At 53.8% G+C, this 14,106-nt stretch overlaps 3 protein-coding genes across 3 annotated transcripts in view; 2 read left to right on the plus strand and 1 right to left on the minus strand.

Annotated features, from left to right (window-relative positions):
* The first annotated feature begins 302 nt into the window (after window positions 1-302).
* On the plus strand, window positions 303-10,644 carry PTSG_06915 (uncharacterized protein). The gene is made up of 24 exons (XM_004992258.1): window positions 303-501; window positions 727-802; window positions 903-961; window positions 1,232-1,544; window positions 1,836-1,957; window positions 2,287-2,410; window positions 2,608-2,690; window positions 2,954-3,010; window positions 3,321-4,113; window positions 4,304-4,469; window positions 4,682-5,043; window positions 5,471-5,563; window positions 5,792-5,981; window positions 6,200-6,316; window positions 6,529-6,621; window positions 6,888-7,052; window positions 7,288-7,403; window positions 7,642-7,791; window positions 8,024-8,093; window positions 8,280-8,354; window positions 8,548-8,688; window positions 9,095-9,141; window positions 9,270-9,369; window positions 9,692-10,644. Exons 1-24 carry the CDS (start codon window positions 372-374, stop codon window positions 10,256-10,258), a joined length of 4,209 nt encoding a protein of 1,402 aa, XP_004992315.1. The 5' UTR covers window positions 303-371; the 3' UTR covers window positions 10,259-10,644.
* A 178-nt stretch (window positions 10,645-10,822) lies between these two features.
* Window positions 10,823-12,892, minus strand: PTSG_06916 (uncharacterized protein; the record flags this gene model as incomplete). Its single annotated transcript, XM_004992259.1, has 1 exon — window positions 10,823-12,892. Exon 1 carries the CDS (start codon window positions 12,881-12,883, stop codon window positions 10,823-10,825), a length of 2,061 nt encoding a protein of 686 aa, XP_004992316.1. The 5' UTR covers window positions 12,884-12,892.
* PTSG_06917 (uncharacterized protein) overlaps window positions 12,863-14,106 on the plus strand; it is a 3,448-nt gene continuing 2,204 nt past the window's right edge. Inside the window, exons 1-3 of the mRNA XM_004992260.1 lie at window positions 12,863-13,150; window positions 13,435-13,698; window positions 13,918-13,992. Coding sequence (XP_004992317.1) covers window positions 12,962-13,150; window positions 13,435-13,698; window positions 13,918-13,992 — 528 coding nt within the window. The 5' untranslated portion in view covers window positions 12,863-12,961. The remainder of the gene's footprint in view (window positions 13,151-13,434; window positions 13,699-13,917; window positions 13,993-14,106) is intronic.

Consider the following 14,106-nt stretch of genomic DNA (forward strand, 5'->3'; position numbering starts at 1 on the left):
GGTGTGAGTGTTGTTACATGTGAGAAGGGAGCGCTCTTGAGCCACCGCAGTCGTTGAAGGTGCTGAGCGAGACAAGTTGGTGGTGGCGGAGGTGCAGTGTGTGTGTGTGCACGCTCTCTCTCATCATCAACCGTGCATGCGTTTGCTTGCTTTCTCACTTCTTGCTTGTTGCCTTCTCTGCCTTGTCGAAGCCGTTGCGGCTTGAAATGGAGGAAACTGCACAATTTCTCACTACGTAAAAATGAAGAAAATCTCTGATTTGGAGATCCACCGGGAAATTTGAATTTCAACGAACAACGACTCACAAACACGAACGACGACTGCGAGCACCTCAGCCACCCCCACCACACGCACAGCAGCAGCACGACGCGATGAAGGTGGACTTCCAGATCCCGGCCGACGCCGACGATCTGCTGGCCACAGATGCAAATGTCTTCTCTGTCGCAACCTTCTCCGATGTGCGCAGAATCTCGGAGTACAACCTCAACGACATGATTGCAGGTGCAGTTGTTGGTGGTTGAAGTGGTGGTCCTTCGTTGATGTTGTTGGTGTTGGTGATGTGCCTGCTGTTGTTCCGAGTGTTGTTGGTGTCGCAAGTACTGCCACTATGGCTGTTCGTACTGACACGACATGTACGCGTGCGTGCGTGCGTATGCCTCGCTCTGTATGTTGTTTTTGTTGTTACCGTCCTTATTGTCGTCTTTGTCACTGTTGTTGTTGCGACAGATGCGACAAAGACATTCAAGGATGGCACGGAGATCAGCTACAACTCGACATTTGACGTCTTCTTCAGCCTGGCACGGTGGGACAAGCGATTGTACCGTGGCTTAAGGCACTGCTTGTCCCAGCCTTGGTACACACGCCCACTCATATGTCACACAACACCAAAATTGCATGCTCAGGTTTTTCGGGGACTTGAGCCCCACAGTGCAGAAAGCAACCTGCTCATCACTGTTGTCAGGTAAGCACACACAAGTGCGTGTGTGTGTATGTGTGTGTTGTGTGCGTGTGTTTGTCGTGTGGGATTGTTGTTACATGCTTTTGTCGATGATAATTCCAGGAAGCGGTTGTGGCGGTGGAGGTGCGGGATGAAAATCAGATGGCGACACGAATTCACAGGGGTTTCTTCACCCATGTGTGCTTGCTAATGTACAACCCGCATGTCCTTGTACTCACCCATTTCTCACTCATCTACATCCAAACCTCTCCACCCCATCCGTCCACATATCAGGGATGCAGTGGTTTGGGCGCACGCTCCAGTCTCGCCTGCCTGAGATGAACAGCAACAGCAGCGAGGCGCAGCTTGGCCGCAACTGCCTCAAGATGTACACGTACCTCATCAGCTTGATTGCCTCCCATCAGGAGGGAGAGGCCGTCAAGCCAACGCAGCACCTGGGCGGCGCCACAAAGAAGACCAAGAAAACCAAGTCTGAGTTTTCGTGGAGCCAGGAGCGAGAACGCCTGCTTGCCATGATGCTGTCGCTCCTTCAGCTCGATGTGCCAAAGCTGTGGCCCATGTCCTGCCCCGAGGAGCAGTTTGTCAAGTAAGCGAGAAGGGGAGTGAGAACGAGTGTGGTGTGTGTGTAGGAGGAGAGAGAGAGAGAGGTGACATTGTATGTTGTGTTGTGTGTGTGTGTGTAGGAGTTAGAGGTGTGAAACTGTATGCTGTGTTTATTGCATTGTGTATGTGAGTGTGAGGATTGTGGGTGTTAGCAAGTGTTGCAAGACAGTGGGCGCGTGTGAGTGTGCTTAATGAGCTGTCCATACCAACAGCAAGCACATCACATTTTGCTCACACCACTGGCCTCTTGTTGTCTGCCTTTTCTTCCTTGCAGCCTCATTACGCGGTTTGCATATGTTGCGCTGGAGAACCCTGAGGTGGTCAAGGACAAAGACGTGATGCACCTGCTCACCAGCATCCTTGGTCTCATGGTCCAGAAGTACAACCACAGCCTCGGTCGGTTCTTGATTTGTGTGTACACGTGCATGCGTGTGTGATTTCGTATGCGCGCGTACATTTTGGGTCTGTGTGTGTGTGTGTGTGTGTGTGTGTGTGTGTGTGTGTGTGTGTGTGTGTGTGTGTGTGTGTGTGTGTGGTGTGTGTGTGTGTGGTGTGTGTGTGTGTGTGTGTGTGTGTGTGTGGGTGGGTGTGGGTGTAGGTGTGGGTGGGTGTGTGGGTGTGTGGGTGTGTGGGTGTGGGTGGGTGTGTGCATTTGCACTCCCTGAGTGTCCCCTTTCTTTTCACTCACGGTACACAAAATCGAATGCCGCCTCCAATGTACACAGGCGCATCCACAGCCATTGTGCACTTGCTGCCGCACTTCGAGCACCTCTCCCACCCACTGGCTTCGATGCTGGCGGCGTTTGCACACGACTTTGACAGCCCAGCCGTTGTCACAGACGTCCTCAGGTGTGTGCGTGTGCGTGTGCGTGTATGTGCGTGTATGTGTGTGTGTGTGTGTATGCGCGTGCATGTGTGCGTGTGTTAATGTGTCGCCACTGGCAATGATGTGCAGACTACACACGCACGACTGCCTTACGCCACTTGTTTTCTCACACACGCTCTGTCCATCCCTCGACGACGCCATTGCCTGTTGTCCTCTTTAGGGAGATTGCTAAGATGGACAACAGCGATTTCGTGCGCGATGCAAGTGGTTCCCGCTACTTTGCGTCTTTCCTGGCAGAGCTCGGTGAGATGCATGGAGAGAGAGAGTGTGTGTGTGTGTGTGTGGACGCATTTGTGTGTGTGTGTGTGTGTGTGTGTGTGTCGGTATCACTCGTGCTCATGAGCAACGCATCACGCACGCGATTGTGTCGAGCCCTACAACAGCACGTCACACATGTACGTCGTGGCTTTTACACAGGCATGTTGTGCAGGTAGTTGTTTACAAATCGCATTGGTGCAAACTCACTCCGCTCACCAACATCAACCTGGTTTGCTCGATTTGCACAGCCACTCTTGTGCCAGAACTGGTGCTGCCGTCCCTCAGCTTGCTGCTGCCCCATCTCGGTACGTTTGTCAAAGTTTGTCGAAGGGATTAGCCCACATTGCACAACCCACATTCCACAACGTGCATCAATCATTAACTCTCTGTGCAGCCGCTTTTGAAGCTTTTCATCGACACTTCGATTCAGTCAACTTTCTCGCCTCGCTCCGCGCCAAACACCACAACACACACACACACACACACACACACACACACACACACACACACACACACACACACACACACACACACACACACCATCTCACTGCCACTCGCGCGCCCTCCCTCCTCACTGTGTCCTTCGTTGCATTTGTGTTGATTGCACGACGACAGATGGAGAGGCGTATCCCATCCGCAACGCGCTGCTGAAGATGATTGGCGCCATCTTGACCACCCAGCTCCGCGCGGACCTGACACCCAATATGGCAGCCACCCGCGACGAGCTCATTGCCATCTTGGAGGAGCGCCTGGTGGATGTCTCGGCGTATGTGCGCAAGCAGGCGCTGCAGGTGTGGCAGCAGCTGGCACGCGAAAAGGCTATCCCCCTCAAGCAGCTGCAGCAGATTGTACCCGCGTGCCTGCAGCGTTTGGAGGACAAGTCGAGCCTTGTCCGCAAGCAGGCCATTGCCTTTATGACCACCATCATGCGGTGCAACCCGTACGGCGACCGCCTGGACTCGTCCTCGTTTGCAGCCACACTGGCGGAGGAGGAAGCCAAGCTCAAGGCCCTCATGGTGGACGCAGGCCTGCCTGTCGACGACGCTGGCACCACCACCACCACCACCAGCAAGAACAACGATGACAGCAACGACGAGGCTGATGCTGAAAACAAGGTCAAGGCTGAGGAAGAGAATGAAGTTGATGACCTGATTCAAGACTCTGACACGGGCGAGCAGAGTGATGTGGAGGCAGCTGAAGACAGCACAGTGGCAGATGAAGCAGCACGGACAAATGCTGATGGCAACGACGACATCAAGGAAGAGAGCGCTGAGCTGAAGCAGCAGCGTGTCATCACGGCGTACCTCCGGGATGCCGCGGCATTCTCGCGAGCATTGGATGCGGCTGTGCCTCTTGTCACCCAGCTCCTTGGCTCAACCACAACCACAGATGTCACCGAAGCCATCCAGTGCGTTTGCCACGTGCGAGGGTGGAGTTGTACGTGTTGTGTGTGTATGTGCGCACCTGTGCGTGTGTGTCCACACCTTGAGGCATCATGTCGTTTATCAAGCAGAGAAGTTGGTTGTGATTTATTGTAACTGTGTTTCTCACTTTTGCACGTGCACCCTGACTGCTTTGCATGAATTGACTGCCCACAGGTGCTTGGTGGTGGCTACGGAGTTCAAGGTGTGCGCTGCCGATGCTGGCGTGCGCAAGATGCTTGTCCTTGTGTGGAGCAAGGACGCTCCTGTGAAGCAGGCTGTTCTTGACGCTTACCGCCAGCTCTTCTTCAAGCCAGACCCAGCCCTCTTCAAGACCAAGAAGGTGCGCTATGTGTGTTTGGGAGAAGGGCGTTAGCGTGACTGCAAGTGTGTGCGTGCGTGTGTGCAACTATGTAGTGTTTATTCCACCACGACACGCCCTTTCAGTTGTGACGCGGCCTTGACACTCGAAACTACAAACACATGCTTTCCTTTACCGCTCACTGGTGTCTTGGCACACCATTCTCCCTCAACTGGTTTGGTTCATTCTGGCAGGCTCAGCACGGCATGGTGGCCAAGAGTCTGATGAGGCTGACGCAGAACGCCACGCTCGCAGACTTGTCATCCCTGCAAGAGCTCGTGTGCATCATGATTGCGGAGAAGGAGCTGGATGACGGTGTCCTGAAACAGCTGTGGGATGTGGTGGCACAGCGCGTCCCCAACATGACTGTCGCGCACGTGCAGCAAGCTGTCATTGTGCTTGGAATGGCGGGCAAGGCCATGCCAGACATGATCAAGGACAATGTCGGGTTGCTGGTGGCCACTGGTACGGGCCCGCTTGCACAGGAAACGCTTCTCCTCACCCGGGACGTTTGCATTGCCCTTCAAAAGCTGCCCGGCTCAAAGCGCATCACATCGTGAGTCATGTGTGCATGCTTGTTCTCTTGTGTGTGTGTGTGTGTGTGTGTGTGTGTGTGTGTGTGTGTGGGTGTGTGTGTGTGTGGGTGTGATTCGCCAGTTGAGGCAGATTGGATGCTTGCTGTGTTTCGATGGCATACTGTGGACGTGTTGTTGTTGTTGTTGTTGTTGTTGTTGTTGTTGTTGTTGTTGTTGTTGTTGTTGTTGTTGTTGTTGTTGTTGTTGTTGTTGTTGTTGTTGTTGTTTCTGCCTGTGTTGTTGTTTCTGCCTGTGTTGCTGTTTCTGCCTGTGTTGTTGTTTCTGCCTGTGTTGCTGCTGTTTCGATTGTGGTGGCAACGGTGATGGTTCTGGTGTTACATTACGTCGTGCGCTTGTACAAATCCATGTTGAGTCTCACAAGTTGTGGTGTATTTATGTGTGCAACAGGCGCACGAAGCCCCAGCGGTTCCCACGCGATCACGCGATGTTCGCGTCTTTCCTCGCTGTCATCAAGAACGCAGTTACCTCGCCGATCGAAGGGTAAGACCTCGCGTGTATGGGCAACACGCTGTGCTGAGAGCAAATGAATTACACCGCCCTGTACTTGTCGCAAAGCGTACCCGTACGCACACACATGTGCATACGCACACGCAGCACAATTTAAGCACCACATTGCACGGCAACAAATGCCACCCTCCCGCAACCTAATGCTCGCGTGCATGCGTCCGCATGTCTTCTTGTTTTACTGTGTGTGTGGATGTGTTCCAGGTTCATTCCTGCCGCAGAGCAGATGGTGAACATGGTGTTCAAGATGGCGGAACAGCCAGACGTGCTGTTGACGCCTTTCTTGAAGGAGATGACCGAGTGTGTGATGGCGGCACCACGCGATGGCGGCGGGGGCGCCGTTGATATGACAACACGCCTCACGCGCCTCATGTTCGTCCTCGGCCATGTTGCGGTGAGTGGTGAAAGACAATGCAGGACTTGTGCGCATGTGCGCAGCGTGTCCACCTCCAGCTTTGTCTTACACAAGCTGCTTGCAGCCCAATAACACCCAAGCGATTGAGCTGACTGTGCACAAGCATGCAGCATTTGTCTACTGTCTTGCCTATCTCACTTGTGGCACTGCACATGACTACATGTGCTTGGTGGACGTGTTTTTTCGGTTGCGTGCAGGTGAAGCAACTTGTTCATGCAGACTACGTGCTGCTGGAGCTTAAGCGACGGCGCATGCGCCAGGAAGAGGTGGACGCTGCGCACAAGAGCAAGGCCAAGACCAACAAACAGAAGGACGTGCGTTCACACAAGATAAAGTCTTGCATGCCTGCGAGGGACACATGCACACTGTTGTAACTTGCCCACGTGCACTGTCGTCATCATTACACAACGGCGCGCACCCTCTTCGGGTCTGCTGTTTTTGTACCGCATCGGCTTCACACGTGACTGCGTTCATTCGTTCATTGATTGATCTGATGTGTTGGCTTCCTTGACCACATGGACACCAGGAGGAAGACGATGAGATGGGCGTTGGCGGCGCCTCTGCTGAAGATCTTGAAGCCGAATTCATCCACGATGTCTGCGAACGCGAGCTTGTGCTGGTGAGTGCAAGGCCTGTGTGTGTGTGTGCTTGTGTGTGTGCTTGTGTGTGTGCTTGTGTGTGTGTGTGCTTGTGTGTGTGTGTGTGCTTGTGTGTGTGCTTGTGTGTGTGCTTGTGTGTGTGCTTGTGTGTGTGCTTGTGTGAGTTGTGTCGTGTGAATAAGGGTGTTCACTGCCATCATTGTTCGACGGATTACCGACATGTTCTTCTCTGCCCCGTCTATTTGCACACTACTCACACGCACCAACACACGCATCTGGCCCTTAGGGCAACACGCTGTTGACCAGCTATGGCTCTTTGATTGTGAGCGTGTGTGTGGCGCCACATGTGTTTCACAACGCGCATCTTCAGGCCGCAGCTGTCTTGGCCCTGACCAAGTTCATGTGCATCAGCTCGCAGTTCTGCGACAGCCACCTCCAGCTCCTGTTTACGGTGAGAACTATGTGCACTTGTGTGTTTATGTGTTGGGCGTTCACGTGCTGTGTGCACCTGCTCTCTCTTTCTTGCGGTTTTGCGACTGTTGTTGTGGTTGTGTAGCACTGCAGACTAGCCAATGTTTCCCCTGATTTTTCTGTCTCTTCTCACTAGCCCCCTGTCTGTCGATTCCAATTACACTACACTCACCACGTTCAATTGTTCATTCCTGTCCCTCTCACTTCATTCCCAGATTCTCAAGTCGTCGCAGTACCCTCAGGCTCGGTGCAACGCCATCATTGCTCTTGGTGATCTTGCCTTCCGTTTCCCAAACCTCATCGAGCCCTGGACCGACCATCTCTATGCAAGGTCTGCTGCAGAGTGCTGTGCTGTGTCGTGTTGTGTTGTGTTGTGTTGTGTTGTGTTGTGTTGTGTTGTGATGTGTTGTGATGTGTTGTGATGTGATGTGATGTGATGTGTTGTGTTATGCACATTTGTTTGTGTGCGTTGCACATTTAGCGTGTCGACGTGCTGGCGTTGGCGTATGTGATATTTGCTCATTGCAACAGCGCCACCTCTCCCAACGCGTGCGCTGCAATTTGTGCAGATTGAAGGACGAGAACCAGCAGGTGCGCCTGAATGCGGTGATGGTGCTGACCCACCTCATCCTCAACGACATGGTGAAAGTGAAGGGCCAGATCAGCAACCTCGCCGTCTGTCTCGAAGACAACTGCACGCGCATTGCCGACCTTGCTCGGTGCGTTTTGGTCTTGGAGGAACGTGTCGTGTGTGTGCGTGTTGTGTACTGTGTGTTGAGTGCGTGTTGTGTACTGTGTGTCGTGTGCTGCGTTTGTTCATCGCGTCCATGTGTGCATGTATACATGCGTGCCACATGCTGCCTGTTCTGCAACACTTGCAGCTGTGCAATCATGACACGTGTCTTCCTAACATTTGTTCTGCCGCCCTTGCTGCTTGCTTTTCCACGACAGCCTGTTCTTCTCCGAGTTGTCGAACAAGGGCAATGCCATCTACAACGTCATGCCAGACGTCATCAGCCACGTGGGTTGCTCACGCGCCTTTGTATCCCTGTGCGCGTGCACATCGTAGTTGTTGTTGTTGGTTGTGCTGTTATTATTATCGGTGAAGTTTTGTTTGAACAGATTTGATGGTGAGAGTGCGCTCACAACACGGTTGTTGTCTCACCCCAATGGGTCTTTATTGCCCTGCCCCCACTGGACACAACAGGTTTCGCATGAGGAAGAAGTGACGCCTGAAAAGATGAAGAGCATCATGACATTCCTCTTCTCGTTTATCAAGAAGGTGGTGCACATGATGACACACCAGCAAGCAAGCCATCAACTGTTTATCCTTTGAGCGACAACACCAACCATCACTCATTGTTGCTGTGGTTCTGTGCTGGCTGACTCACGCGCTTGCTCCCACACACCTGCGGTCTCTTTGCCTCGCAAACACGCGCCATCTCTCCCTCTGCCTTCATTCCTCCCTACCGAAGGATCGTCATGCTGAGAGTCTGGTCGATAAGCTGTGCCAGCGCTTCCGCACGACGCACGAGGTGTCGCACTGGCGCGGATTTGCCTTCTGCCTCTCCCTCATCAACTACTCTGATCGCTGCCTGAAGAAACTCAACGATCAGGTGCATTCTCCTGTTTGTTTGTTTGTTTGTTTGTTTGTTTGTTTGTTTGTTTGTTTGTTTGCTTGTTTGTTTGTTTGTTTGTTTGTTTGTTTGTTTGTTTGTTTGTTTGTTTGTTTGTTTGTTTGTTTGTTTGTTTGTTTGTTTGTTTGTTTGTTTGTTTGTTTGTTTGTTTGTTTGTTTGTTTGCTTGTTTGTTTGTTTGTTTGTTTGTTTGTTTGCGCGTGCGCGAGTGTGTGCGTGCGCGAGTGTGTGCGAGTGTTGCGTTGGCTGCGATTTGTTGAGTCGTGGTGTCATGCATACGGCGCGCGTGCTCGTGTATGCGTAGAACGCGCACGCAACCACAACGCTCACACATATACACACACGTATATACACACGCGCATTTTTTGTCCTTCCACCCACGACAGTTTGCCTGCTATCACGACAAGCTTGGGGATGAGGCCATCTACTCCAGGTGCAGTTCAATCTTGAGCACTTGACCCTGCTGTTGCTCAATGTTATTGTTCATGTTTCATATTCTTGTGCGACGCCCACGGGACTCATTCTGACCACACACAACACGCGATATTCACGCTGCGACAGCTTCCAAGACATCATTGGCAAGGCGAGCAAATTTGCCAAGCCGGAGACAAAGGAGCTTGTTGCCGTGCTGGAGCAGCGCATCAACAAATGCCACGAGCAGGTGTGAGATGGGAGGAGTGTTGAGGTGGGGTGGTTGATGGTGGAAGGTTGAGCGTGTGACATGCAAGTTGCACGTTCCGGGACGCCGATCACTTTGGAACGCTTGTCTTTCGTCCGTCTCTCTTGTTTCTGCTACACCCTCACACACGCACACACACACACGCGCGCACACACACGCACACACACACACACATACACACAACACACACACACACACACACACACACACACACACCCTCACACACTCACACACTCCCTCACACACTTTCTCACAACTACCATCATCACCACAACAACCATGACGACAACCACGATGCTTGCAGGGTGCCGAGGGCGCCACCATTGCTGCCAACGCTGCAAAGGCGAAGAAGAAGACGGGCAGCAAGCGGTCAAGTGGGCGTGGCCGCAGCAGCGCGAGTGTCAGCAGCAGCACTGGTGATGAGGACCCAGCCATGCATGACACCGACGACACGGAGAACAGGGTGACCCGTGGTGGTGGGAAGCGCAGCTGTGCTGGACGCAAGAAGGCTGCTGCCAACAGCAAGAAGGGCAGAGGCAAAGCAACTGCAAAGCAGCAGCAGCAGAAGCAGAAGCGCAAGGCAACACGTAAGCATGGGATTCGCAGCTCACAGCTTGAAGACTCTGATGACTCTGAAGGCGATGGCGATGTGTCTGACTTTGAGGTGAGCGGTGATGATTTCAGTGACAGCAACGCTGCTGCTGTTGACATGCTGCTTGACGAGAGCGACGACGAGGAGGAAGACGTGAATGTGTCGCGCGTGGACCGGAAGCGCAAGACGGTGAAATCGCGGCGGCAGCGCGCCCTCCGCCTCATTCAAGAAGAGGAAGAGGAGGAGTTGGGTGGCGAGGAAGACGTTCTCCTGGCATGAGCCGGCCTGCATTTGTTTGCATGATGTTGTGACGTTGGGCATGATGTCGTTGTGTGTTTGATTGGTTTGGCGTGCGTGCGTGTGCTTATGTTCATGTGTGTGTGTGTGTGCGTGTGTGTGTGTGTGTGTGTGAACTGCTGACCTGAATCACGTCAGTCGCGCAAACACCTTTGATGCTTTCTACTTGCTTGACACTTGTTTGTTTTGTTTCCTTTTCGTTGTTCTTACATTACGTTCCAGAAAGCCATTTGTTGCGGCTCACACATTGCACGCTTTAGTGCCGTTACTGTGACTGATTTGCACCTGTTCCCTGCACTGTTTCTTCTCTTTTTTTCACCTACTGCTGTTTGCATGGGATTGTTTCGTTCCAATACACGAAAGGGCATGCAACAAGAGTGGGTCATTTATTGTGTCAATGATGAACGCAACGCGACGCAATGCAACAAAGCACGAGACAGAGTGCCTGTCACGCTGGCGTACCAAGTTTCCATCGAGTGTTCTCGCTACCCCGTTGCAACCCCTCCCCCCCCCCCCACACACACACACACATACACACATACATAGTCAGGAGGAGAACATGCGACGAAACTGACGCGCCTGCTCTGCTTCCCTATCCGCTATCGCCTCCGCCTCTTTCCGTGCCCTCATCTTCGCAGACAACTTCAGCGACGACGACGACGACGAAGATGATGACGTGCCGCGGTGTGGTCCCACGACTGCCCGCACGTCGCCAGGTTGGAAGTGTGTGATGCGTGCGCCAGTGCTGCGTTCGCGCGCGGCAATGGACGCGGGGGCGTGGCGACGAAACACAGCGCTCTCGGGAAGGTCAAAGTACGACTTGCGTGACGTGGAGGTGATGACAGAGCGAGGACGGCCTGCACGCGTGTCAATGTCGTCTGCGTCGCTTGCAGCTGAAGATGCACTTAGCAGCGACGCCACTGCAGATGCCGGGGGCTGCCTGCTCCGAGACGCCAGCGATGACGACGATGATGCTGATGATGATGACGTTGATGATGACGAGGATGTTGTAGATGAAGGGGGAGCGGATCCAAGCCCGCGCCTGTCGTGTCTGAGGACGGTTTTCACGGGTTGCTTCTTTCCCGATCCGGAAGGCCCCAGACCGGACTGTTCGTCCCATCCTATCTGTTTCATGAGCCTGTAGCCCTTGTTGGCGCTGCTGAGGAGGAAGGGGTTGCTCTGCACACGGTGCTGACAGCAGAACTGATGCAGGATGGACGCGTTGTGGGCAGCACGGGGCTCTCGCTTCAGCTCGTTGCACTCTGGGCAATACCACTCCTCCTCCTCCTCACCAGCATCATCACCAGCATCATCACCAGCATCATCCTTGCCTCGACCTGCTGTTGACTGCGTCCTCTCTGCTGCCGGCGTTTGTCGTCCACCTCGATCTATGCCGACTCCACCCCTTTTATCGCCTTCGCCCTCATCTGCACCCACACCATCGCCTTCGTTGTGTGTGTCGTGTGTGGCGACGGCAGCAGTAATCAGCTCTGCCAGCGCGCTGTGTCCGCTCATGCGTGCAAGTTGGGCTGCGTCTCGTCCGCGTGTGTCTTTGTGCCCCAAGTTCGGTGGTGGGCGGTGGGAGAGTACCCACGTGACAACAGTGGCGCTTCCAGCCGAGGCAGCCACTTGCAGCAGCGACCACCCATATGCGTCAGCCATGTTGATGTCGAAGGTGGCCGGGTTGTCAGCGGCGAGCCGCTGCAGGTCCTTCATCTCGTTGTTCTGCGCATGGACGAATGCCCTGTTTTTCACAGTGGTTGCCGACAGCGCACCCGGTGCCGCCTTTGCTTTCTTGTGGCGTGGTGGGCCATGTCTCGATGATGACGACGGCAGGGATGGCGACTGCGTCCTTCGTTTGATCTGGTGTGGTCTGCGCTGTTGCGCGCGCTGAAGTCTTGATCTCGCTCGGGCACTGGCTTGCCGTGTGACTGCTAGTTCTTCTCTGGCACCCGCTTCTGCCTCGTCGCTGTCATCATCATCGTCATCGTCGTCGATGACGATGACGTGTGCGTCTGAAGAAGAAGAAGACGATAGTGTCGGTGTTGTATCTGTGTAACCGCTGGGTTGAAAGCTTGACCTCAACGTGCTGGCGACTTTGATTTGTGTTGGTGGCTGCCGGTGCTGGCGAACGTTCTCGGATGGCATGTTGATGACTTCCTCGTACAAGCGACGGGCGTCGCTGCCAGAGAGGTTTCTTGCCCAGTGCTCGCGCTCTGGTTTCCTTGTGTAGCTCTCAAACTCGCTGCAGGTGCACCAGCGCGTCTGGTCCTCATCGTCAGGCACCTCTTCCCCCTCTTCCGCGTTGCCTCCACTTTTAACACCACCGCCGCTACGATCACTGCGATCACCGGCGGAGGATCCTGGACGCAGACGGCCACATAGCGGACATGTTCGCGTTGCCGGCACAAACCCGGGATAGATTCTGGACCTGGCAGTAGAGGCTGCCTGCTTGTCCACATGTGCAGGTCCTACCACGAACGTTGTGCCTCCCTTCACCACCTTCCTTGACGCTGTGCTCGTAGCGGCGCTGCTTGCGGTTGCGCTGGTGGTTGTGCTGCCATCATCGTCATCTTTGTGGTTGTCGTCGTTGTGATGATTTGTCATCGTTCGCAGTAGATGTAGAAATGTCCTTGAAGACATTCACAGGAATCTACAAACAAGGCGAGTGTCACAACAGCAACCATGCTGACAAGGATGATGGTGAGGGGCGCTGGTGCGCGCCGCAGTGTGCTGGTGACAGCAGCAGCGCAGACATGGCGACGGAGGTATGGCAGTGGCGTTTCTGATGAAGTGCACCCACTGTCGGAGGGCAACGGAGAGCCCACACCACGCCGTGCCTTGCTCTATCTCCCTGGACACGATGAACGCAAGGTTTGTGTTTGTGTTTGTGTTTGTGCTTGTGTGTTTGTGTGTGTGTTTGTGTGTGTGTGTGCGTTTGTGTGTGTGTGTGTGTGCGTTTGTGTTTGTGTTTGTGTTTGCGTTTGTGTTTATGTTTGTGTTTGTGTTTGTGTTTTTTGTTTGTTTGTGTGGGTGTTTGTGTGTGTGTGTTTGTTTGTGTGTGACGTCGGACGTGCAAACTCGCTTCAATAGGGTCCAAGCAGCAAGGATACGTGCAATGCTCTCTCATGTCCCACGAACCTTACTCAACCCTGCAGGCGACCAAGGCTGCAGGTTTGGACGTGGACTGCGTATGCTTGGACCTGGAGGATGCGGTGGCCCTGAACCGCAAAGAGGGTGCGCGGAAGAGCGTGGTCAACCTGCTGTCCACCCTCGACTTTGGTGAATCGGACGTGGCTGTGCGTATCAACGCCGTCAGCTCCGGTCTTGCCAAGGAAGACCTCAAGGCCATCCTGGCCGCGGATACCCTGCCCAACACCATCGTCCTCCCCAAAGTCGACCGGCCGTCCGAACTCGAATGGGTGTGTGTGTGTGTGTGTGTGTGTGTGTGTGTGTGTTTGTGCTTGTGTATGTGTGTGTGTGTTGTGTTGTGTGTGTGTGTGTGTGTGTGTGTGTGTGTGTGTTTGTTTGTTTGTGTGTGCGTGCTTGTTTATGTGTGTGTGTGTGTGTTTGGTGGCCACATTGCTTTATTGGTTTGCTCTGTTGTGACATGATGGCTTGTGTGTACCCTCTGCCATTAGTTCTTCGATACCTCTGACCGGCTGCTGCGGAACCAGCCCCGCGACACGCCTGCCAAAATCAAACTCATCACACAGGTGTTGCGCTGAGCTGCCTGACTGCCCGTCTGTTTTCTTGCTTCCCTGCCTGCCTACTTGCCAACCCGGTCCACGTGTACACTTTCTTGTGCGCTTGTCTTGGTCTGCAGTCAT

Source organism: Salpingoeca rosetta (assembly GCF_000188695.1).
Source record: "Salpingoeca rosetta unplaced genomic scaffold supercont1.17, whole genome shotgun sequence".
In the NCBI taxonomy this organism is placed as follows: Eukaryota; class Choanoflagellata; order Craspedida; family Salpingoecidae; genus Salpingoeca; species Salpingoeca rosetta.